The 26,875-nt window shown below is 39.0% G+C and overlaps 1 protein-coding gene across 1 annotated transcript in view; it reads right to left on the bottom strand.

Annotated features, from left to right (window-relative positions):
- The window catches only part of DNAH6 (dynein axonemal heavy chain 6), a 217,528-nt gene that overhangs the window by 26,932 nt on the left and 163,721 nt on the right, over nt 1–26,875 (bottom strand). The window contains exons 61-68 of the mRNA XM_049652036.1: nt 26,042–26,275; nt 20,500–20,635; nt 15,930–16,096; nt 10,454–10,644; nt 8,294–8,454; nt 4,417–4,505; nt 3,536–3,682; nt 1,949–2,087 (exon numbers count right to left, since the gene is read on the bottom strand). Coding sequence (XP_049507993.1) covers nt 1,949–2,087; nt 3,536–3,682; nt 4,417–4,505; nt 8,294–8,454; nt 10,454–10,644; nt 15,930–16,096; nt 20,500–20,635; nt 26,042–26,275 — 1,264 coding nt within the window. The remainder of the gene's footprint in view (nt 1–1,948; nt 2,088–3,535; nt 3,683–4,416; nt 4,506–8,293; nt 8,455–10,453; nt 10,645–15,929; nt 16,097–20,499; nt 20,636–26,041; nt 26,276–26,875) is intronic.

The raw sequence follows: 26,875 nt of genomic DNA, 5'->3' as shown, positions 1-26,875 counted from the left end.
CATGCCACATTGTTTATCCATTCACCAGTTGACAGACGTTCAAGTTGTTTCCACTTTTTGGCTATTATGAAACAATACTGCTATAAACATTTGTGTACAAGTTTTTGTGTGGGCCATTTTTCATTCATATACCTAGGAGTAGAATTTCTGGGTCATATGGTAATTCTATTTAAAAAATTTTCCAAAGCAGGGGCACCATTTTACATTGCCACCAGCAACATATGAGGGTTCCAATTTCTCCACATCATCACCAATGCTTGCTAGTTTTGTTTGTTTCATTTTTAAATTATAGCCATCCTAGTAGGTGTTAAGTGGTATCTCGTTATGGCTTTAATTTTCTTTTCCTTAATGTCTGTCATTTCACATGCTTATTGGGCATTTGGAAATCTTCTTTGGTGAAATGTGTATTCAAGTCTTTTTCCCATTTTTATATTGGATGATTTTTCTTTTCACTGTTGAGTTGTAAGTGTTCTTTTATATACTTTGTATACAAGTGCCTTAACAGACATGATTTGCAAATAGTTTCCCTCAGTATGTGACTTGCCTTTTCATTTTTTTTAAACTTTGTTTTTAACGTCTCTTCATTTTTGAGAGAGAGAGAGAGAGAGACAGACAGAGAGAGAGAGAATGTGAAGCAGGCTCTAGGCTCTGAGCTGTCAGCACAGAGCCCAACACAGGGCTTGAACTCACGAGCCATGAGATCATGACCTGAGCTGAAGTTGAATGCTTAACTGACTGAGCCACCCAGATGCCCCTTGCCTTTTCACTTTCTTGACGGTGTTTGTTGAAAGTGTAAAGGTATTAAATATTGATGAAGAGGATTTTTTTAAATTCTTATTATTTTCTTTATTGCTTGTATTTTTTTGTGTCATATCTAATAAGTAATTGCCTAACCTAAAGTCACAAAGATTTGCTTTGCTCTTTGGTTTCAGCTCTTACGTCAATCATTTTGAGTTAATTATTGTGTATCATATGAGATAAGGATCCAAATTCATCCTTTTGCAGATGGATACCTAACAGTCCCAGCATCATTTATTGAACAAATTATCTTTCCTGCATTGAGCTGCCCCAATGCCTTTGTTGAAAGTAAGCTGGCCATCAACAAAAGGTCAACTAACCAGCACCATTTTGTAAGCAGTGTTGGCCCCACTGGAGTGCTGGCATGCTGCAGGCAGGAGTATACAGTAGCCTCCTAATTCCAAGACCACTCCTTTGGGTCCACTCTGAGGATGGGTCCGCATTCATTTTCACTATTGTTTCACTGCCCTCTATTTCCAAGGTTTATTTGCCTTTCCCAGCTCTAGATCACCTGATACCTCTCTGTCCTTCCCCATTTCCCTTACTCACCAGTGAAGACCACCCATTCCCATTTTGCCCCTTTTCAGAGTACTCTTCTTCCCCCACTCCCCAGGGCAAATCATTTCTTCATTGCTCAGGCTTGGCACTAAGGTTCCATGTGGCCACAATTAATATCTGCTAAAAATTGTAATTCCTGAAATATATTTTCCTTTTTCACAAGTGTACCTGAATCAACAGGTTAAGCAGTATTCAGATTTTTTTGAAATTAAGAGCACAGACTCTGGAGGCTAGACTGCCTGGATTTCAATCTTGGCTCCACCATTTATAAACTGTGTGCCTCAATTTCCTCATGTATAAAATAGGGATATAACAGTCCTCACCTCATAGGGTTGTTGTGAGGATTAAATCTACTAATTCTTGGGAAGTGCTTAACACAGTACCTGGCATGCATCAAGAGAGTATGTTTTTGCTATTATTATTTGGGAAAACATCTGCCCATTTTTCATGTGTAAATATCTTCCTGATATTCTTTTCATGGTCTTATCTTCACAAAGGGACTATCACAAGTCATCATTACCACCATCGACTCCCACTGGGGAAGGACACCATCTTCATATGGGCCCTGCCCTGCCCATGTGGGCATACTGACCAGTAATGTAAATCAATGCATCCCAGGGAATATTTCCTTCTTGACAATAAAGGTTGAGGTTCAGCAAAGCACATTCCCTGTCACTGTCATTAAATTCATAGCAGATATTCCAACCAAGAGGGCCAAACTTTTTTCTCTCCTAGAACGGAAAATGAAAATGGTCTTACCTAAAATTCGATAAAGTTAATTTTGTGTAAAATATTGAGAAATAAAAGGTTTCTATTGCAGTCGGGCATTTTCATTCTGTAAAAATAGTTAAGATCATGCAGTTCAACTTCATCTAGGCTTTCAGTTTGGCTTTCACCAAACATGGAGGGCATCTATCCCTCTAGTCCTGGCTCCTCTCCAAAATTTCCAAAAGAAAATTTGACATCACTGGAAATGTAATACACCTGTCAAAAGGACATTTGTCCTTCATGGTAAAATAAAATGTTTCCCCATCAAAATAGGGGGAAAAAATACACTAATCATCCATCAGGTAGACAGAGTGACTCCCTGATGTTTTAAGGAATCTCTCACCTAGGCTTTTAGTCATGTCACGATGTGCTGATTACATACTGACTTCTCTGCAGGGACATCTTTTTTTTTTTTTTTAACTGGTACACAGAATCATAATCCTTGTTTCATGATTTCACATGGTCGTTATCTCCCTATCCCACCTTAGTTTCTTAACTCTGCTGATTATACCAGAGGTCTCATATTTCCTCCTCTTGACCTCAAAATTTCCCTAAGTCTTAAGCTACCTCTCCATCTCAGCTGTCTTTGTTTGTACAACAAGGACCTCACACCTGGAGCCCCTAGTCCCAGCCTCTTGGATCTCCTCTAGGACCTTGTTTACTTATTTATCTCATACCTTGCATCTTTAATCTTTGTTTTTTCTTTACAGAATCTTTCTCTGTAGACCATACACAGTTGAAACGTAGGCAGCCAATCTAACCAAGACACCATTTAGAGATATGTAGTTGAAAAGTCAGAATTTAAGTGCAGGGTCATGGGATGGACACCAGACCACAGCAGTGAAGTATGAGCAGACGGAAGCAGAAAGCAGTACTGAGTTAAAGGTCATCTTTCAGGGGACTTGGGGCTCTGATCACAGGGAAGATGTAAGGGTGGTCAGCCCACTCAAACAGGAATAGGTGAGAGTGAAACCACTGTAAGAAAAACAATGACTGACATGATATGTGTGTGCAGAGAAGGAATAATAAAAATCCTGAAGTTTTGATTGTAGGTGACTGAGAGATGGGACCACTGATTTCAGGAGGAGAGTGTGGAGGGGAAGCAGATTTGGGAGTGAGACATAGCTAAGGAGATCAATTTTGTGCTTTTGGGTTTGACCTTGTGCATCTACTCAGGTGATGGCATCCCTTAGATCAGAGTAGAGCTGGGAGGTGCAGCTGTGAGAGGCTGAGGGGAGGGGAGCACAGAGATCCGCCACTGAGTGAAAACAACTTGGGTTCAGACACGGAATGGGGCCTCAGCACTTCATAATGTCACCTGTTAGCTTTCATGTAATTCCTACTTTTTACTTATTTATTTATTAACATAATGCACTTTCTTGTTTCTATTGAAAAGCAAAATTGAGTGTACCTGAATAATTGCATGGAAGAAACAAATGCCAAATATTATTTGTCTCCATTTTCTTCCGAGTATATTTTCTTCAAAAAACGAAGGTGTCATTTCAGTAAATGCTCGTCTGATATTTGCACGTAAACCTTTTGGAGGCTCATTGGTTACCTGAATTTGGACACATATGTGGCACAGAGGGTGATTTTATAGATTAATACTTATAGACTGAAGCCATGGAAGGTTGGAGATAACTGATGCCCAAGGCGCATTCCTGGCATTCCTGCTCTGTGTCTTGCTCAGCCTCAGTCTCTGGAAAGTAGGGCCTGGTGGGGTCTTCAGACCTACAGTGGGTAAATCATCTCCACCAGAACCTCACACTATTTTCATTTGGAGTCCATTTTTCTAAATATGGGCCAGAAAGTATGCTCAGGCCTTCTGCATTGGATTTTCCACTCATCTCAACATACTGCAGTCCTTGATGACATGGGACAGGGAAGGAAGAGGCATCTCTTGTTCCTGAGCGATCATTCATATGCAGAGGCTTCCCATATGTTGGAAACTTCCAGCACTGAAATCCAGCAGCCATACTACCCATAGGCCTTCCTTCTCTCAAATGCTGAAACATTCTCTTAACTCTGGGAGGGGACCCATTCTCACCATTCTGAATCTTTGACATTTTCTTATAGAGCTGAATGGTCAACAGACTAGGGCACACAAGGATGGCAGTGTCTTGGGAAATCGTTTCCCTGCATGCTATCAGGTACAGCGATACTGACTTGCTCCTCCCCACCTTGGCCACATGGACTGTGACGTGGTCCTACACATGGGGACTGGGTTCCCTGGACGCACTTGGGAACACTCTGAGGCCATTTTGTGCCGTTCCAACCATGTGCATACATTACCTTGACAGAATTTTGAAGAACTGTAACAGGAAATGTACTACTAGGCATGGAACTTAAAAAAAGTCGAAAAGTGTCCTTGATGATAATGTCTGTTTAAAACAAAGATAAAACAACAAAAAAGGAAAATGCTTAAATTATAATAATACTTTTATATAACTTTTATATAACTTATCATGGCAAAAAGACTAGTTTAAGTATTTTATGTTGTAAAATGTTCTAAAATGTAGGTGGGAGGAATCTTTATAGAACCCTTTTTAAAAAAATTATTTATTATTATTTTTTAAAATTTACATTCAAGTTAGTTAGCATATAGTGCAACAGTGATTTCAGGAGTAGATTCCTTAATGCCCCTGACTTGTTTAGCCCATCCCCCCCCCACAACTCCTCCAGCAACTCTGTTTGTTCTCTATATTTAAGAGTCTCTTCTGGTTTGTCCCCCTCCCTGTTTTTATATTATTTTTGCTTCCCTTCCCTTATGTTCACCTGTTTTGTATCTTAAAGTCCTCATATGAGTGAAGTCATATATTTGTCCTTCTCTGACTAATTTCACTTAGCATGATACCCTCTTGTTCCATCCATGTAGTTGCAAATGGCAAGATTTCATTCTTCTTGATTGTCGAGTAATACTCCATTGTATATATATACCACATTTTCTTTATCCATTCATCCATTGATGGACATTTGGGCTCTTTCCATACTTTGACTATTGTTGCTATTGCTGCTATAAACATTGGGGTACATGTGCCCCTTCGAAACAGCACACCTGTATCCCTTGGATAAATACCTAGTAGTGCAATTGCTGGGTCGTAGGGTAGTTCTATTTTTAATTTTTGGGGGAACCTCCATACTGTTTTCCAGAGTAGCTGCACCAGTTTGCATTCCTACCAGCAATGCAAAGGAGATCCTCTTTCTCTGCAACCTCGCCAACATCTATTGTTTCCTGAATTGTTAATGTTAGCCATTCTGACAGGTGTGAGGTGGTATCTCATTGCGGTTTTGATTGGTATTTCCCTGATGATGAGTGATGTTGAGCATTTTTTCATGTGTCGGTTGGCCATCTGGATGTCTTCTCTGGAGAAGTGTCTATTCATGTCTTTTGCCCATTTCTTCACTGGATTATTTGTTTTTTGGGTGTTGAGTTTGACAAGTTCTTTATAGATTTTGGATACTAACCCTTTATCTGATATGTCATTTGCAAATATCTTCTCCCATTCCGTTGGTTGCCTTTTAGTTTTGCTGATTGTTTCCTTCACTGCGCACAAGCTTTTTATTTTGATGAGGTCCCAATAGTTCATTTTTGCTTTTGTTTCTCTTGCCTCCAGAGATGTGTTGAGTAAGAAGTTGCTGTGGCCAAGGTCAAAGAGGCTTTTGCCTGCTTTCTCCTTGACGATTTTGATGGCTTCCTGTCTTATGTTTAAGTCTTTCACTCTTTTTGAGTTTATTTTTGATGATAGTGTAAGAAAGTGGTCCAGGTTCATTTTTGCTTTTAATTTCCTTGCCTTTGGAGATGTGTTGAGCAAGAAATTGCTGCAGCTGAGGTCAAAGAGGTTGTTGCCTGCTTTCTCCTCGAGAATTTTGATGGCTTCTTGTCTTATATTTAGGTCTTTGATCCATTTTGAGTTTATTTTTGTGTGTGGTGTAAGAAAATGGTCTAGGTTCATTTTTATGTATGTCGCTGTCCAGTTTTCTCAGCACCACTTGCCGAAGAGACTGTCTTTATTCCATTGGATATTCTTTCCTGCTTTGTCAAAGATTATTTGGCCATACATTTGTGGGTCCGTTTCTGGGTTCTCTATTCTGTTCCATTGACTTGAGTGTCTGTTTTTGTGCCATATAGAAAGCTCTTAATACATAAGAGTTTGGCAATCTAGACACGGGCACATTTGAGTAAAGAAATTAAGGATACATTAATTTTCAATACTTGTTGGAGATTTTAAGGGCTTTCCCTCTGAAATGCAGAAAATTTTCTTTTTTTTATAATTATAATTTTATTTAATGTTTCCAACATTCAATTTGAATTTCTTTTTTAAAAATTTTTTTAAAATTTGCATCCAAATTAGTTAGCATATAGTGCAACAATGATTTCAGAAATAGATTCCTTAGTACCTATTACCCATTTAGCCCATGTCCCCTCCCACAACCCCTCCAGTAACCCTCAGTTTGCTCTCCATATTTATGAGTCTCTTCTGTTTTGTCTCCCTCCCTGTTTTTATATGATTTTTGTTTCCCTTCCCTTATGTTCATCTGTTTTTTTTCTCTTAAAGTCCTCATATGAGTGAAGTCATATGATTTTTGCTTTTCTCTGACTAATTTCACTTAGCATAATACCCTCCAGTTCCATCCACATAGTTGCAAATGGCAAGATTTCATTCTTTTTGATTGCCAAGTAATATTCCATTGTGTATATATACCACATCTTTATCCATTCATCCATCTATGGACATTTGGGCTCTTTTCATACTTTGACTATTGTTGCTATTGCTGTTATAAACATGGGGGTGCATGTGTCCCTTCGAAACAGCATACCTGAATCCCTTGGATAAATGCCTAGCAGTGCAGTTGCTGGGTCATAGGGTAGTTCTATTTTTAGTTTTTTGAGGAACCTCCACACCGTTTTCCAGAGTGGCTGCCCCAGCTTGCATTCCCATCAACAACCTAGCATTTTCTTCTTAATTATAATCCTAATCACCAGCAACCCCTGAACAGTGGTGAATTCCTTCTGGTCATTTTTCTTTAATTACTTAAATGGAAATTACTTAAGTGGAAAGACCACTTTTATTTGTATTGCAAAAAGGTGAAAAGAGTGAATATTCTGGGTGGTGGATGTGAAGGATTCTATATCCTTGCTGGAGGCAGGCTACAGAGGTAAGGAGCAGGAACTGGAAGTGAGGGGTCCTTAGGGGAAGGCTGCTAATGCTAAGTCTTGGCTTTGTGGTAGTATCCTGTGTAGGCTGGCCACTCTGTAAAGGAAGAGCTTTTCACCTTAATAGGCAGCAGTAAGTAAAGTCACTCATAAGACTGGCCGTATAGCTCTCACCTTCCCAGACAGCTTCCCAGAAAGCTTCTGTGGTTGGGCACAAAGGAAGACCAGAGAGAAAGTGCTCTGGATATCCTAGGTTGATAGGGTGGCCTCCTGACAGAGTGGTAAAGTAGGGCTCATCCTGCTTATTACCAATCATACAGTTCCTGAGGTTTCAGTTATTTTTATTATTTTTTAAAAAGTTTATTTATTTATTTTGAGAGAGATGGATAGAGACAGAGAAACCCAAGCAGGCTCTGCACTGTCAGCATGGAGCCTGACCTAGGGCTCGATCCCGTGACTGTGAGATCATGACCTGAACAATAAAGTTCCTCTTTATCCCAAACTCTATCTTCTGCATTATATTTTGGCTCCAAAAGTGGAGTTTGGTTTTTGACAACATGGCTAGGAGGCACACATGAAAGTTAGTAGGCATAGGAGTTACAGAGAATAATAAGTGGTAAAACACGACTCTAAGTGGGTTGTGGCAATTTGAATCTGTTCCTTAACTTCTCTCATTCTTTAGTGAAAGATTTAATTTACTTTCTTTGTCCTAAGTCCATTTTTCTATTTCTTTTATCATGCCTCTGTGTAATCTATTCTGAACTCAAACGGCCTCCATAGAAGGTAACATGAAACAGAAGTGGTCCAGTGGATCATGCCCCCAACATGGAGTCTGAAGATCTTTTTTCAAATCTGGACTGTGTAATTTAAGTAACCTCTCTAGATTTCAAATTTATCCTCTTTAATATGGGGAAACACAATGCCTACAATAAAAAAATTCTTGTAAGATTGGATTCAACAAAGATGACTACATAAAAACAGTATTATTATGCAAATGATATGTGTTCGACATACTTGGATCTGTGAAGGTTTTAATTAGTTCTTCCATTGCCAACATCCAAGAAACAGCAAGATGGCAGTTCTGCAAAAACACCCAGTTTCCTAATTTCATTGCATCTTTGATCATTCTTTCAGCAATGGGTCCTTGTCCTTGCCCCAGTGAAATTGCTTGCACCCTGAATTCAACAACAAAAAATGCTGTTTTATGTTATTTTTAGGTAATGAGATTATGAAGAAATGTAAATTTAGTAGATTCTTGCCTAAAATATGCACACATTTCAAATCCTCATTCTAGTAGATGTGCAAATATTTTTCTATTATTTTCTTGTTTTTAAAAACTTTTCTACTGTAACACATATGGAAAAGTCCAAAAAACAATAAATAGCTCTATGAATGATCACAGATGAACACCTGTGGTTGAGAACACAAGTTTGCCAACATCCCAGGGACATCTGTCTCATGCCCCTTTCCATTCCAATCATTTTCCCTTCCTCCTTCCCAAAGGTACATGTTATCCTGATTTCCAACACTATAGATCAGTTTTTTAAATTAAAAAAAAATTTTTTTTTTAAATTTGAAGTCTCACATCCATACAGAAAAAGAACGTAATCATTAGTGTATGGCCTAATGAATTCTCCAAAGTGAATGTACAGTTGTACCACCACCAGGACAAAAAAAAAGAGCATTACCACCACCCTCCTAATCAATATCCTTCCTCATTCTCAAAGATGAAAACTACTTTGAATTCTAACACCATAGAGTAATTTTACATAAATGGAATCATATAGTATATATATAGTTTTTATTTGGTCTGTTTCAATTAACATTATTTTTTAGATTAATTCATATTATTGTGTGTCATTATAGTTCATTCATTTTCACTGCTATATAATATTCTATGGTGTGATTATACCAGAATTTATCCATCCATTCTGCTCTTGATGGATGTTTGGGTTATTTCTGGTTCTTGGCTATTACATACAATGTTGCAATAAACATTCTTGTGCGTGTCTTTTGGTATACTTACACACCCTATTTTGTTATGTTTATTCCTAGGAATAGAACTGCTGTTTGACACAGTATGTGTATGTTAACTTTATTATAATTTCAAACTGTTTTCCAAAGTGATGCCACCATTCCACACTTCTACCAGGAGTATTTATTTTTCCATGTACATGCTAACAACTGGTGGATATATATATATAGTGGTGTCTCACTGAGTTTTAAATTGTTTCCCCTTTTCATAGGTTTATTTACTGACCCTCTGGCTGTTCCCATTTTCCGATTTATATCTCCTCTCTCCCCTCCCACCCTTCCCCCACCCCACCCCCCATGGATTACCTACCTTTTATTGATTTCTAAGAGTTCTTTATATTGGATGTAAACCCTTTGTTAAATTTTTACTGTCTCCATAGTTTTGCCTTTTCCAGAATGACATATAGTTGGAATTATAGATTCCAGATTGGCTTCTTTCACTTAATAGTGTGCATTTAAGGTTCCTCCATTGTCTTTTCATGGCTTGACAGCTCATTTCTTTTTAATGCTGAATAACATTCCATTTTATGGATGTACCACCGTATATTTACCCATTCACATATTGAAAGATATCTTGGTTGCTTCCAAGTTTGGGAATTATGAATAAAGCTGCTATAAACATCTGTGGGTAGATTTTTGTGTGGACATGACAAAGTTTTCAACTCCTTTGACTAAATACCACGGAGTTGATTCCTAGATTTGTATGGTAAGAATATGTTAATTTTGTAAGAAAACACCAAGTTGTCTTCCAAAGCACCTGTACCATTTGCATTCCCACCAGCAATAAATGAGAGTGCCTGTTCTTAGTATACATTAATACAATCTGTTTTTCATATAGAGTAAACTTTTACAGATACATTAAAATAATGTCTTAAATAACAAATACGTTTTAATCACTATTCCACTAGATTATTATACATTTTGGACAATCTTCCATTCGTTCAAATGAAGTTTACATCTGCTTTTATTATTTTTGACCCAATTTTAACAACATACGTAGCTAAATATTAATGTATCTTATTATTTAGTAAGGGATACCTAAGTGTAGGAATTCACACTCCACAGAGGAAAGAAAAAGGGGCAAATTTTAACAAGGAGCTGTTCACATGAGTTATAAAAACGACACAACGTGGACCTTACCGTTCTGAATACCCGCTGTCCCGGGCAAACCTCTGGAATGCCCCCATAGGATCCGAGCCTGTGCTTAAGATGAATACCAGGGGAGTGTTATACGACATGTCTTGATACAGAGTGGGCAGGTCCACAGGGGGTGTCTCTATAAAGCGTTTTCCAAGACTTTCTATTACAAAGTCTGTAAGAGCAAAAACTATCTGAAAGTTGAAAAGAAAAATATTAAAAAAAATAATATGTTGAAGATCCTTCATAATTCCATCCCATTTCTCCCCTTCAACTTCTCAGAGGGTGGTGCCCTGTTCTACACTCATTCTCTCTTGATTAGGTATATTTCTTCCTACTGGGTTTGTGCACAACGGGTTTCTGCACCATGTAACTGCCAACAGCCATGGTTCTCATGACTTCCCTGAGTAAGATGACTACCGGATGAGAGGAAAAGTCCCTTGTCATTCCCTCCATCTATAAGCCTGCTCCCCCATCCTTGCCTCTTTCTGTCCCATCCTTGTGCATTCCTTCCACATTCTCATGGACTTTACTTTTAGTCTATCCACCATTTTTTTTTAAATTTCTTAATGTTTATTTTTGAAAGAGAGAGAGAGGCAGATAAAGAGGGAGACACAGAATCCAAAGCTCCAGGCTCTGACAGCACAGAGCCCTATGTGGGGCTTGAACCACAGACTGCGAGATAGTGACCTGTGAGCTGATGTCGACGCTTAACCCACTGAGCCACCCAGGCACCCCTGTCCTTCCACTGTTTCTTTCTGCACTATTGATCTCTCCTCTCTCCTAGATTTTATTATTGCACAGTTAGGATCTACTGTGCACAGTTCTTAAAACCAAAAGTTTTCCCTTGATTGCTGCCCCTTCCTAGCTATTTTTTAAAGTTTATTTATTTATTTTGAGACAGAGGGAGGCAGAGAGAGAATCCCAAGTAGACTCCGCACTCTCAGTGCGGAGCCTGATGTGGGGCTCGAACTCTTGACCTATGAGATCATGACCTGAGCAGAAGTCAGATGCTTGACTGACTGGGCCACCCAGGCACCACATCCCTCTCAGTGATTTCATCTCTTTGATTCCCTTCATAAGCCAGCTTCTCAGAATTGACTGCATATCTTGTCTCCCCATCTTCCGTTCTCATTTTAGTCTTCAGCCTCTTCTGACCTTCCTTGGGAATTAGCCTCAGCTTGGATGATCATATCCTTGCCCCACCACTTCCTACACCAATGTGTTGCCTTCACTGATCCTATCCTAGCCTGCTTACCCTACTCCTGCTCTTGCAGACCTTCTCCGTCTCTAGCCTGTATGGAGCCTGTGTGTGAGATCCTAAGGTATTTGTGCCAGAAGGCTGTCATGATAAATATACAAACCTAACCTATAATATCTACAAGGCAAATGGCTCCCTTAAGGCTTGTGCAGTGCGCATCTGGCACAACTATAAGCAGCAGCCCTTCTTTAAAATTAACCCTCCATTAGGTATTCACATCACCCTGTCCAAACAATCCTTGCATGTTTTTTTGTTATTGTTATCAGGAGAGGGGATATCTCAGTCTGGGTCAGGGCCATGACCCTGATTGTACCCTTCTGTGGCCAATCTGGGAAAAGATGTTTACATGCTTGCCCACTTACATGAGGCTATATTGGGGCATTTCTTATCAGTTCCTCAGCTCCAGCTTCAGAGCCCTCTGTATCTATAATATCCTTACTTTCAGAGTCCTTATCATCCAAGAAAGTCTTTTCATGGTCTTAACTCTGGGTATTTGGGGGTCTTTCTCTATGTACTTCCTGCACCATCCTCCAGTAGGTTCTGAGATGATAGGACCCACTGACCTGCTTGCTCCTCAGGTTCCTTCCATAACACAGGCTGGAATGCATCTACTTCTGTGACCCTTCTGGACTTATGCTGTTTTATTCTCATCAAGATCTTTATGGCAATCCTGGTAAGAATTTGATGTGAAAATGCTTCAGATTTCTCATACCTATGATCTAGAGAGTTAGGCATTTCTTAAAGACCATCCTCTGAAAATCCCATGTTTGGTTGCAGGATCAGTCTCTTCCCTCTTTATCACCAAGTTCTTTTCTAGGAGCTCCTCTCACTTGCTTTTTAAGTTGAGTTTCCCAATTCTGACATATGTGACTCCATTATGTCTTGCTTAGAACTGTTTTCCTGGCCTGTGGCTTTATAGTCTCTGGCTGAGACCTTCTGTGTATTTTTAAGTTCATCTTGTCTATCAGAATCCACAGAGAATTGCTGAATTTAGATGAATAGTGCACAAATTCATTCTTGAGAGACTCTGTGTTTGAGAATTCCCTGCCCATTGCTTTCACTGTGATGAGAAAGGAAGCTTAAACATTTGGGGATCATGACCCCTGTTCATCCCTCTTGAGTGACCAAACTTAATTTCAGCTGTAGTATATTAGATGAAGGATAAAGATCCTGGGTGGCTGTCAAACTGGGCATTATATTAGAACAGAAGTACTCACACTTTTCTCCAACATGCTGAAGTTCTTCTTTTAAAAAGTTGTGGTAAAATGCATATAATATAAAATTTACCATCTTAACCATTTAAAGTATGTAGTTAAGTGGTAAAATTGCATTCATATAACTGGTGTTTCTCAAATCGGAAGAGCTGTGCAATTTTTGTTGCTCTAAGATTTCATCCTGGGTGACTTTGTCTACAGTATGGCTTTTTTTTTTTTTAATGTTTATTTATTTTTGAGACAGAGAGAGACAGAGCATGAATGGGGGAGGGTCAGAGAGAGAGGGAGACACAGAGTCCGAAACAGGCTCCAGGCTCCGAGCGGTCAGCACAGAGCCTGACGCGGGGCTCAAACCCACAGACCGCAAGACCATGACCTGAGCCGAAGTCGGACGCCCAACCGACTGAGCCACCCAGGCGCCCCAACAGTGTGGCTTTCAATAGAGAGAAAGCCTGGCTCTCAAAGAGCCTGCCACCTTCCTGAGGTAGAGGAAGGATGGATTGAAATACCAGGACTGTCAAAGTTGGGGTTCTCAGTAGATTTAGCCTTGGAAATTAACAATGCTGCATGTCACGACATATGTCTTGATGTCCTCATTCGTCTGCTTTGAGAATAATGGTTTCTTCTTATATATGTTTAATCATATTAAATCAGGGGTTCACAAAGTATGGCTTCAGGATCAGCATCAGCATCATCTGAGAAGTTGGTAGAAATGCAGAGTTTTAGCCCGTTGGTCAGACATGCTGAATCAGAAATTCTGGGAAGTACCCTCAGGTCTCTGTGCTTTCCCAAACTCTCCAGATGATTCTTTTTTTCTTCAGATGATTCTGATACATGCCAAAATTTGAGAACACTGGTATACAGGACTTTTCTTAGCTTGGTGTGGTCACAAATTATTCTCTGTCTGGCAGTCTTTATTCCTCTCTGATAATTTCTTTTTACTCTTTCTAGTTCAAATTGCTAACAACCTTGTCCTGAGAACTATTGATAATATTGATGACAGAGAAAGAATTGTTGGAACGATAGGCATTCTACTTCCTGTTGCAGTTCTAATGACTCAATCACCTGGTTTACTTAGAGTTTTTTGAAATGAAGTTCCATCTAGGTCCAAATATGCTATTTCTGAAGGACGCTGAATTTTGTGCAAGATTGTAGTACCTCACACAAGCCACTGTATTGGAACATCCTCTTTCTCCCAAAGGAGCAATTGACTCTACCATGTAGAAACACTGGACACCCAATGGGCTCTGCCTGTGAACAGACCTGGGAATAGCAGTCTCTCATTGTACAAATCTGGTCTCTGGTCTTGTCCCTGTTATAAGGCTTCCTCAGATTGGCTTTTTCTCTGGCAAGGTAATCCAGATCTTTGGAACATGAATTCTTTACTCTGGAACCCAAATTTCCTTAGTAAGTCATTCTCTGGAATCAGTACCAGAGTAAAGGTTGCTCCCAAATGCCTTGGTCACTATATCTGATTGAGAGGAGGTGTAGCTGGTATAATATTGCCATACTTGGATATTCTCTTCAGGGTAATTTTGTTGGTGGTCTTGACTGATTCAGGTCCCTGTCCTCTCTGGAGTGCATATCTAGCTCTTCATTTCTGAAACCTAATCCAAATTCCAGACTCCTCTGTGTTGATTTGTAAAGCAAGTTTTATTTGATGGTATGACATAAGGAAGGTCTTTGGTTCAATGTATTAATAAGAATTTTCAATTGATCCTCTGTGAATTTGGTATGGCTGTTACCATTTGTGGCTTTGATCACATTTGGAGAACTTTTCTGGGACATGTTGCAAGAGTCCTGGAACTGTCTGCGATGCTTCATTTATTCTATTGATAACTTTTGCTGTATTGAAACTCTATACATCCTTAATTTCCATGTCACTTTTTTCTCCTGGTGTTCTTCTTGCCCCTATGACTATTCCTTCTCATCCTTTCTTTCTTCCCTTTAAAGTTGGTGCCCCTCAGGGTTTCATCCTTTGCCCACCTGCCCTTTTATTGTATTATGCATTATTCCTATCTGATTCCAACAACTCCCATTTGATATACTTCCCAGCTTGATGCTGATAATATGCAACTCTCTATTTCTAGCCTATGCTTCTCTCTATAGAGTTTCCTACCTACATATTAATTGGTCTCCAGGCTGCTACGTACTCTGATAGCTGGCAGATACTGCAGACTCAGTGACAGCTTTCTGTGACATACTTCTCCTTTCACATTTGCTCAGTTGTTGTTACATTATCCCCTCTGGCACCCAAGCAGAAACTGGAAGCCATACCAGTTGCCTCATCTCTACATCCCCCTCTATCTCTTCCATCTCCCACCTCTATCCTTTTTTAAAAAAACTTTATTTATTTATTTTGAGAGAGTGCATGTTTGCGAGAGCAAGGGGAGGGGGAGGACCAGAGAGAGAGGGAGAGAGGGAATCCCAAGCAGGCTCCACACTGTAAGTGCAGAGCCAAACATAGGGCTCAAACTCATGAACCGTGAGATCATGCCCTGAGCCAAAATCAAGAGTCAGACGCTTAACTGATTGAGCCACCCAGGCACTGCATCTACAATCTCTATCCAATTCTGGCTGCTACAGCTTCTTACAGAGACCAGTCCAACAATCTTCAAACTGGTCTTGGTGACTGTGGTTTTGTTCTCTTCAAAAGACTTCTTCCCATTGTCGCCAAGATCTGAAAGGTCTATCAATTCTCCACTACTGCCCTGTGGTGACCGCTGTCCTCTCTGGAGAGCACAAGTCCCTAATGGTGCATGCTAGGAAAGGATGAGTAGGTTCCTGGATGGCTCTCTAGCCTTTTCTTTCATTTTCTGCATAAAACATTATGGTCTATTAATGACACAAAGTCTCTATTTCTTGCAGTCTCCTCCCAAACTTGGCCATTGTTAATCTCTAAATAAATAAATCTAGTCAGTTATGAATCATAACTGGCCGATGAGCATTAGTAGAAATAACTGTAACACAGACCTCTAATTAAAAAAAAAAAGCAACACCCTACCTTCTCTTCTTTGCAACATTTAATGAGAAGTAGCTTTTGGAAAGAACTCAATACTGGATGCCAGGAATTACGGTTTTTGGTCTCTTTTTCTTCTGTCATGAATTCTTCCTCCTTACTTTTAGAATAGCCTTCCCATTCATATGGATTGATATAAGTCTCAAACGATCCTAGAAACACAATTTAAAAAGATGCTTTAATTAGAGTTGGTTTGACTTTGAAATTAAATAAATGTATTTGGTAACTTAAAAATGTCTACATTTACTATCAGTTTTTACAACAAATGAAAATATATTAATCTCCCCTTACCCAACCAACCTAATTAAAAATAATTTAAAATTGGATCAGAAAACAAATCCAATAGCAAATCACTTACAAAAAGCAAAGCTAAAACAAAATAAACAAAGAGGTTAAAAATAAAAGGATGCATAGAGAAACATTAATCAAATGTGAGCAAAAAAGAAAATTGAAGTGATAAGAGTAACATTGAATAAATTAGAATTCAAGGCAAATATAATTAAATGGAACAAATAGGTCAAGTTATATTAATTAAAATATATAATAAAAACAATAAAATGAACCTATGTGTCAGATAATAGTGAAAGAGTACATCAAGTAATCACTGCTGGAGGTAAAGGAAAAAGCAGAAAAAAGATAATTGTGGTAGGAAATAACACATAATTATCAAGTCTGTGATAGATGAAGCAGACTGGAAGTTCTGACATATATAATTTGAACAATCTAAATAACATATGGATAAATTGACATATATAGAACTTTATGCCCTAATAAACAGAATATATTGCTCCCCTTTCCCCATGGAATATTTATAGGAAATGGGCTTGCATGTCACATGAGGGTTAGGATCCTGATTAGCCTTTACAATTGTTTTAAATATTTAGTGTTTATTTTTGAGAGAGAGAGAGAGTGTGTGTGTGTGCGTGTGTGAGAGCAGGGGAGGGGCAGAGAGAGAGGGGAACGACAGAGGATCCAAAGCAGGCTCCACACTGACAGCAGTGAGCCTGATGTGGAGCTTGATGTGGAGCTCAAACTCAAGAACCATGAGATCAAGACCTGAACCGAAGTCAGACGCTCAACTGACTGAGCCACCCAGACACCCCACCCTTTATAATGGTTTTAACATGTGGCAAGAGTTAGCACTGAAATTCCTGTAGGCAGGGTATACAGTGCGCTGTAAGCCTCTCAGCAAGCCAACACAGCCAGTTTGTCCTCTAGTAATGAAACAGGTTCCTTTGGTTGGACCTTGGGCAAAATCGTTGGCTTGAATGCCAGGCTAGACAACCTCTTTCTCCAGCTGGTCTGCTGGGGCTCTGTTCTGAGGGTCTAATAATAGCAAAAATGTGGTGACAGCAATTCAGTGACACTTGAGACTATTCTGGAGGAGTGTGCACCTCTGCAAGACTTCTAATTTCTAGATGGCATAAAGACAATGACATGGTATGAGACCACAGGGCAAAGCACACAACTTTGGTTGAAGGTGGTTGTGTTACTCTGAGGACCAGATAGTAGAACCATTTATTCCAAAAGGACTTCCTTTTTCTCGAGGTTCTCATTACTTATTGTATATTCACTAGGATTCTGGCTAACGAGAGAGGATAAGAGCATATTTTAAATAACTCTCAATTATTAGGACATGAAGCACTTAGAAACTATCAAAGACAAAAGATTAAGCAATTAGGAAGCTTTAGAAGGTAAGAATGCCATTGGAATTGATTATTAAACTTCACCTGCAAAGATCTAAATTTCACATTTAGAACATAAGCCCTCCTATCACACATGTACAAACCTTCACAATTGTATAGGATTTCCAGAATAAACCTGAAATTTAACAAATGAAAGCAGGAAAGTAGTTTTAAATAGCTGAAATTTTAGTCCCAATCAACAGGGATAACACATGGTGTTTTTTGTCCAAACATGATGAGTTGTTTCCAGAATTACTTTGCCTTCTAGCCTCTACTCCTTCCCTCTTTCTTTGCCTGTGTGTTTGTTAGGCTCCATCTAGTTCTTTCTGCGTTGGGTCTGTCCCTAACTGGCCATCTCTAGCCTTCCCCTATGAGTGTTTTCCTTTTTGTGTTCTACTTCTATCTCTAGGTGTCTTGTTTAACTGGTCCTCAATATAGAAACATAATTTCTATTTGATGCATTTATTGAAGAGCATTTCATTTTTTTCTAGTCTTTATTTAGAAATCAAACAAGTACATTAGGATTCCAGAAGTTCTGGTCCATGTACATTTTAAATCATTACACTTACTGGTTAAATAAATATTCATATTACAAGTAGAAGAGTGATTATCAAAGGGTAGAAATAGAACACAGAACTTCAAATAAGTATGGGGTAAATAAAAGAATGGATAAGCCACCTGAAGGCAAGAAAGAAGAAAACAAATGAAACAAAGAAAAAGGCTGCCAAGAAAAAAAAAATCCCCACAAAATAAGGTGATAGAGGGGCGCCTGGGTGGCTCAGTCAGTTGAGCGTCCAACTTCGGCTCAGGTCACGATCTCATGGGTCCCGTGAGTTCGAGCCCCGCGTGGGGCTCTGGGCTGATGGCTCAGAGCCTGGAGCCTGCTTCCGATTCTGTGTCTCCCTCTCTCTCTCTGCCCCTCCCCCGTTCATGCTCTGTCTCTCTCTGTCCCAAAAATAAATAAATGTTAAAAAAAAAATTAAAAAAAAAATAAGGTGATAGAAGTAAGTCTGAACAGATCAGGATTTCTCAGTCTCACCACTATGGACATTTTGGGGCAAGTGGTTACTTCTTCTGGAGGATTGTTCTGAGCATTGCAGAATGTTTAGCCACATTCTTGGTTTCTACCTACTAGATGCCAGTAGCACCATACAAGTTGTGACAACCAAAATGCCTCCAGACACTGACAAATGTCTTCTGGGAGACAAAATATTCCCCAGTTGAGAGCCCTTGAAATGGAGCAATTATTGTAATAAATATCATTGAATTAAAACTTTCCCGTTAAAAAAGAGAGACTCTCATACTGCTCAAAACAACAAAATTCCACTTAAGATACACCAAAAACATGATGATGACACAAAAGAGTTAAAATTAAGAGTATAGAAATATATAGAGGCAGAGCCCTAACCAAGATAATTGCACTTTAATTACATTAACATTAGAAAATATATTTTAAGGCAAAAAAGAACTATTTAGAGTAAAGGGCATATTATTCAAAAAAAGGAATAATTTACTAGGAAGATAATAATCCTAAGCCTAGTCATAATGAACAGCATAGTTTCACAAGATATGATGGGAAAAATTCTGGAATTTCAAAGAGAAACTGGGAATCATAGTGAAATCAAGAGTCAGATAGATGCTCAAATGACTGAGCCACCCAGACGCCCCAATTTCTATAACATAATTATGTTATAAACAATACAAAGATAGCTCCTCCAGATCCTAAATGCTTTCAAACTAAAAAAAATGTACTTTTCTTTTTTTCAGGGCTTTTCTTTTTTTTTTTTTTTTTTTAATTTTTTTTTTTTACGTTTTTTTTTTTTTTTTTGGACAGAGAGAGACAGAGCATGAACGGGGGAGGGGCAGAGAGAGAGGGAGACACAGAATCGGAAATAGGCTCCAGGCTCCGAGCCATCAGCCCAGAGCCTGACGCGGGGCTCGAACTCACGGACCGCGAGATCGTGACCTGGCTGAAGCCGGACGCTCAACCGACTGCGCCACCCAGGCGCCCCTTTTCAGGGCTTTTCTAATCATCCTTTTTATTTATTCTTTTTTTATTATTTAAATTTTAGTTAACATAAAATGTGTACTTTTAAAATTGAAAGGGCTGCATATTAAAACTTGTGAGAAAAATTAACATAGAATATTATAATTCAGAGCAAGCATTACTTCTGGGGAAGAGGGAAAGGATCCTGTGAGGGAGTATGAAAGGATAATGGGAGTCTGGTATTATTTTAGTTCTTGATTTGGGCTCATAAGTACAGTTAATTTTTGATAATATCTAGTTGTACAATTTTGATTTGTACAAAAAAAAAACCCTATGGGGTGCAGCTAAGGCAATTCTTAGAGGTAAGTATATCCCTTTTAAATGGGTATAATAGTAAATATAAAATATTGAAAATTCATGCGCCAAGCATTGAACTCAAACATTCAACTGGGAGAGCAAATACTTCACAATTTCTTAATAATGAAGAAATTTCCTAGTGAAAAATATTGATATAGCAGAAGAGATTAAAGGAAACATCAAAGTTAAGATTCACGAGCCTAGGGTGCCTGGGTGGCTCAGCAGCTTAAGTGTCACACTCTTGGTTTCCACTCAGGTCGTGATCTCACAGTTCGTGGGTTCCAGCTCGCACTGGGCTCTGGGCTGACAGCATGTCTTCTGCTTGGGATTCACTCCCTCTGCCCATCCCCTGTGCGCGCAGGCTCTCTCACACTCTCTCAAAATAAATAAATAAATAAATAAATAAATAAATAGATAGATAGATAAATAAATAAATAAATAAAATAAAAGAATGCCTCAAAAAAAAAAAAAAGATTCACAAGCTTGTTTACAATCCCTTTATAGCAGATCCTTTTTGACATATTACCTATTCGTATGGAAATAGGATGTAACAGTATGTATTGTGTAAGTCCTTTAAAAACTGGAAATGATTCTTCTAAGTCACAGCATGCGAACCACATGGCATTATGCAGCCAGGGAACTTCAGGCTTAGGTGGGCGTTCCTATTAGAAGACAGAATGAAAATGAGCAATAAGTCACAAAGACAACCACAAAATATACTTTCACCTTGTCCAAGTGAAAAAGCAAGCTTCAGTTGCATGTTAAAAATAACCATTTGCTGAGGCCAAGTAGTAATAGGTGCTGAATCAATTCTACCTGTACACCTTTGCCCAGAAGTGCAGCTGGGGAAAGCTTTCCAGGTTGACATTTACAAGAAGCAGTTGATCTGGTGAAGGGTTAAAATTAAATCTGTGAAGTCGACTTTGCACCAGTCTCTCCCCACTCCCCAAATATTATGATTTTATTCCCCTCAAGACTAGTTTTCAGATCTGATTCCCAGATGTTCTCACCTCTAGGAGATGGGGAAAGCTGAGTAGTATAGCAATATCAGTAGCAAGACAGGTGATGATCTCATTTCAGCAGGGCTGAGTGTATGTTATGTCCAATTATTATTTCCTATATCCCTAGAAACTTCTGGGAAAGGTATTATGCCATCTGGAAGTATTCCCTGAAGGTGGGTAAGCAGTTTTATTTTATTTTATTTTATTTTATTTTATTTTATTTTATTTCACTTTGTTTTATTTTACTTTACTTTACTTTAATTTAATTTAATTTTATCCTGAAGGTGGGTAAGCAGTTTTAAAAGAGAGAAACAGCTGTGATTATAGACTGAAACTAATTCTTTGAAAATTCATGAACATTCGCCTGAGGTTCTATACTACATTTTAAAATAAGTTTATTTATTTATTTTTGAGAGAGAGAGCGAGAGAGCAGGGGAGGGGCAGAGAGAGAGAGGGAGAGAGAGAGAATCCCAAGCAGGCTCTGCACTGTCAGTGCAGAGCCCAATATGGGGCTTGAACTCATGAACCGTGAGATCATGACCTGAGACGAAATCAACAGTTGGGACGTTTAACCAACTAAGCCACCCAGGTGCCCCTATACTACATTTTTAAGTAGCTTTATTGAGATACAATTCACTCATTTAGAGCATACAATCCCATGTATTTTAGTAAATTCACAGGTTGGTGCAACCATCACCACAGTGAATTTTACAACATTTCATCTCTTCAAAAAAAACCCCAGGTATTCTTTAGCTATTACCCTTCTATCTGCCCCTGGCCCCAGCCTAAACAACCACTAAACTGCTTTCTGTCTCCATAGATTTGCCTGTTCTGGACACTTCATATAAATCAAATTTTATAACATGTGGTATTTTGTGACTGACTTCTTTTGCTTATTAGTTTAGTGTCTTGAAGATTTTACTCATGTCATGGTTTGTGTCAGTACTTCATTCCTCTTTATGACCAAGTAATATTCTGTTGTTATGAATAGACCACATTTTGTTTATTCACTCACCAGGTGATGGACATTTGGGTTATTTCCACCTTCTTGGCTACTATGAATAATGCTGCTATGAATATTCACGTCTAAGTTTTTTGTGTGGACATGTTTTCATTTCTCATACATACCCAGGAGTTGAACTGCTGGATTATACACTAATTCTATGTTTTGTCTGAGGAGCTCCCAGACTGTTTTCCAAAGCAGCTGCACCAGTTTTGACTCCAGGCAGCGGTGTATGAGGATTTTTCCACATCCTCACCGACACTTGCTATTATCTGTCTTTTTGATTCCAGCCATTCTAGTGTGGATGAAAGGTATGTCCTTAAGGTTTTGATTTGCATTTCCCTGATGAATAATGATGTTGAACATCTTTTCACATGCTTATGTATATCTTCCTTGGAGAAATATTTATTCAGGTCCTTTGCCTATTTTTAAATTGGGTCATTTGTCTTTTTATTGTGGAGATGTAAGAGTTCTTTATGTATTCTAGATACAAATCCTTTATCGGCTATGATTTGCAAGTATTTTCTCCCACTCTGTGGGGTTGTCTTTTCATTTTTTTTTTTCATTTTTTTAATGTTTATTTATTTTTGAGAGAAAGGCAGAGCATAAGTGGGGGAGGGGCAGAGAGAGAGGGAGACAGAATCTGAAGCAGGCTCCAGACTCTGAGCTGTCAGCGCAGAGCCCGATGCGGGGCTCGAACTCACGGACCGAGAGATCATGACTTGAGCTGAAGTCTGGCACTTAACCAACTAAGCCACCCAGGTGCCCCAGTGTTTTCATTTTTCTAATAGTGTCCTTTGAAACAAAAGCATGTTTATTTTTGATAAAGTCCAATTTACCTATTTTTTTCTTTTTGTGCTCATGTTTTTGATATCAGATCTAAGGATCCATTGTGAAATATGCAGTTATGAAAATTTACTCCTACGTCCTCTTACAAGAGTTTTGGTTATTACATTTAGGGTTTTGGTATGTTTCAAGTTATATATGGTGTGATTTAAGGGTCCAGTTTCACTATTTTGCATGTGGCTGTCCAGTTGGCCCACACCATTTGTTGAAAAGACTTCTTTTCCCAATGAATTGGCTTGGCACCCTTGCCAAAAATCAGCGACTACAGACACATGGTTTTATTTCTGGACTCTCAAATTTGATTTCATTTATCCATTTGTCCATCTTTGTGCTGGTGTCATACAGTCTTGGTTATTGCCGCTTTGCAGTAAGCTTTGGGATCTGGATCCTTTGTAATTCCATATGAGCTTTACAATAAGCTTGTCAATTTTTGCACAGAAGTCAGTTGGGATTCTGATGCGGATTGCACTGAATCTGTAGATCATTTTGGGGAATGTTGCCATCCTAACCGTATTATGTCTCCAATCCACGAATGTAGGAATTTTCCCACTTATTTAGGTCCTCTAAGGTCTTTCAACATGTTTTGTAGTTCAGAGCATAAGTTTGAACTTCTTTTGTTAAATTTATTTCTAAGTATTTTATTCTTTTGGTTGCTATTATAAATTGACTTTTTTCCTAATTTCATTTTTCATATTGTTCATTGCAAGCATATACAAGAAATACAAATTTATTTTGTATGTTGATCTTGTATCCTGCAACCTTCCTGAACTCATTTATTAATTCTAATACTTAAGTCTTTTTTTAAGCAGGTTCCTTAGTATTTTCTATATACAAAATCATGTCATCTGTAAATAGATATATTTTTACCTCTTCCTTTCTAATCTGGATGCCTTTTATTTCATTTACTCGCCTAATTGGCAAGAATCACCAGTACAATGCTGAGAAGAAGTGGTTAGAGCAGATATCCTTGTGTTGTTTCTGATCCCAGGGAGAATGCATCCAGGCTTCCACCATTAAGTATGTTGTTAGTGTTGGTTTTGGTCCATGCCCTTTACCTAGTTGAGGGAGTTCTCTTCCATTAATAGTTTGTTGAGTGTTTTTATGATAAAAAGATATTGGGTTTTGTCAAATGCTTTATTCTGTGTCTACTAAGATGGTCATGTAGTTTGCTTTTGTATTCTATTGATTTTATTGATATATAGCATTTATGATAAAAATGGGAAATACTAGTATTAAAATATGAGTAACTAAATAAAGTGACTAGATAAAAGATGTCCTCCAAACACATTTCTAAAAAAAAATCAGTCAAGAATCATTCTAATTTCCTCGTGGTAGAGGAAAAGAAAGTTTAATAAAAAACTTTTGAGAAGTTTCTTAAGATGATTTCTAATTTTAAGTTTTGTGTTTTTGTCTTTCTTTTACTTTAGAGAGAGAGAGCATGAGTGGGGGAGAGGGGCAGAGGGAGAGGGAGAGGGAGAGGGAGAGGGAGAGGGAGAGAGAGAGAGAGAGAGAGAGAGAGAGAGAGAGAGAGAATCTTTTTTTAAGATTTTTATTTATTTAATTTGAGAGAGAGAGTGCATAAGCAAAGGAGGGGCAGAGAGAGAGGGAGAGAGAATCCCAGGCAGGCCCTGCACTGAGCCTGGGGCTTGAACCTATGAACCATGAGATCATGACCTGAGCTGAAACTGAGAGTTGGACGCTCAACTGACTGAGCCACCCAGGCACCCCGAGAGAGAGAGAATCTTAAGCAGGCTCCATGCTGAGCATGGAGCCTGATGTGGGGCTTGATCCCATGATCCTGGGATCATGACCTGAGCCAAAATCAAGAGTCAGATGCTCAACTGACTGAGCCATCCAGGCACCCCCAATTGTAAGTTTTGTGTTTGATGCTATTTAAACATATTTTACATTTCTTTTCAAAATATGTTGTTCATGAGAAGTAGCAGGTGGTACTGGAATGGATATGGGCTTTAGAAACTTAGACATAGGTTTGAATGAGACTCTGTCATGCATTAGTTATCTGATTCTGGAAAGTTCTTTAACTTTTTCAAGCCTCTGCTAGAGAAAACTGTAAACAAGGCTGTTAACAGAGTGCCATGAGGAAAGAAAGACAATAATGCACTGGGAAGGCCTGGCTGAGTGACTAATAGTCAGCAGTAGAGTGAAGTGGGCAAGAGTGCAAGCTCTACAGACTGACTGTGAGAGTTCCAGTGCTGGTTCCAAATCCTATTAAGTATGTGAACATGACAAATTAATCTCTCTGTGCTTAATTGTCTATCTGAAGGCTGGAGACAAAATTAGGAACTCACATTAAGAGGAATACTAAGAGGAATAAATTTGCTGATATACATAAAACACAAAGCAAGCCCTCTGTGTGTATTAACAGTGATTATGAAGTTAAGATAGCATTAAGAAAGCATTAATAGAATATGAATGCATGCAAGATGGGTGGGGAGTGGGGAGGAAGGACCTCTGGTGGAGAGGTCTTGTCTGGGTTTGTCCTGGGAGCATAGGGCACTGAAAGTCAAATAAAAAAAGCATGAAGTTCAACCTCCCATCAATACACTGAGGCTCAAACACTGGCAAACAGGTGCAGATGTCATGTCAGCAGGGACCAAGGGTGGGGCTCAAGATTGGGAGGATAGAGCTAAGAATTTAAAGTGGGGTTAAGATGGAACTTCAGTCAAGAGTTGTGGGGGCATGGCTCACTTCTGTGGCTGACCAGGTGTGTAGTACGGAGGTGACATAGTCCAGCTGAAGGGGCTGGAGAAAGTTCCATAGAAAGATGAATGCAAAGAAGGCAAGTGCAGCAGAACTCGTATTACGGTATTGCAGGTGACAGTCCAGTTATATTACGTCCTGTGCTTTATAATGAAAGCTGTGTCCAGGGAAGAGAGAGTCATGATTGCCCAAACAGTATTTCCAAATCTATGAGTTACAACATTATTGAATTTTAACTCTTCATATTTGTAAGATGGTCAACTTTTCAAAACATGATCACATCTACTAGTTCATTGGTTACTCCCCACATCCCAGGACACCGCTGCATAGAAATTGCATAGACATTGCTGAGTGACAGCCTGGCCCATTAGACCCTCAGTGCCCACATTGCTGGGCCACACAACCAAATGTATAACCTTCAGCCACTACAGAGCATTGGTAGGTGCTTGTGGGCTCCATTTAGAATAACATTTACAATCCAAACGTGAAACACATACCTTTTCTAATCCTGCAGAACCTCGGAGAAAGAAATTCCACTCGGCATCAGTTAGGCTTTCTTGCTGACGCATGATCTCTACACACAGCATAAAGCTGTAGATGAGTTTATGTTGCTCAAAGAGTCCTCTGGAAACATTGACGTAAGCGGTTAGAAGCGTTTGTTCCAGGAGTATTTCTATGCGCTGCTCTAGATCGTCTGACTTTACAGATGTTTCAATTGTTGTATTGAACAACTGTGTGAAAGAGAGCTCTATCAATGTCTTGGATTTAATTCAATTCCTGTAAAGAAAAAAAAAAATCCCTGCTCCTCACTCCCGCCCTTCTTGGCCCTGTATTTTGTGAGTCAGCAGCAGCACAGGAGACGAATAATGTACTATGAAAAAGCCAGAATTCATCCCAAATTGATAAGTGATATTTATTTTCTGCATTCTCCTTTGTTCCCCCCACCCCATCTTTCAGCAATGAACCACTGCCAAACACCTAACAATATTCAAAAAGGCATCATCTTGATGTGAGGCAGAAAACTGGAAAATGGAGGTGAGCTGGCAGAACCAGTTTTTTCATGTCCTTAACTCAAATTTGATAATCATTTTGGGGTGAGAGATGTAAGGGCAAGGGAAGGTCATGTGCACTTCTTGGCACTTCTCCAACATAATTGTTAGGGTGTGGGAAGAATGTGCTAGAATCTTCTCTGAAATTTAAGGGAAAGCCCTTGTTAACTCTCCCCAAAGTTTGGTTGACAAAGGGGAATGGAGTTGTTACTGTAAAACACTTAGAAGAAAAGAGGATGGAGCTTTCTTTAACAACCTAATGAGAAACAGAGAAGTTAAAAT

Source organism: Panthera uncia, assembly GCF_023721935.1.
Source record: "Panthera uncia isolate 11264 chromosome A3 unlocalized genomic scaffold, Puncia_PCG_1.0 HiC_scaffold_12, whole genome shotgun sequence".
Taxonomy (NCBI): domain Eukaryota; kingdom Metazoa; phylum Chordata; class Mammalia; order Carnivora; family Felidae; genus Panthera; species Panthera uncia.
The sequence above is the reverse complement of the archived record's forward strand: the minus strand, read 5'-3'. Positions and strand labels throughout refer to the sequence as shown.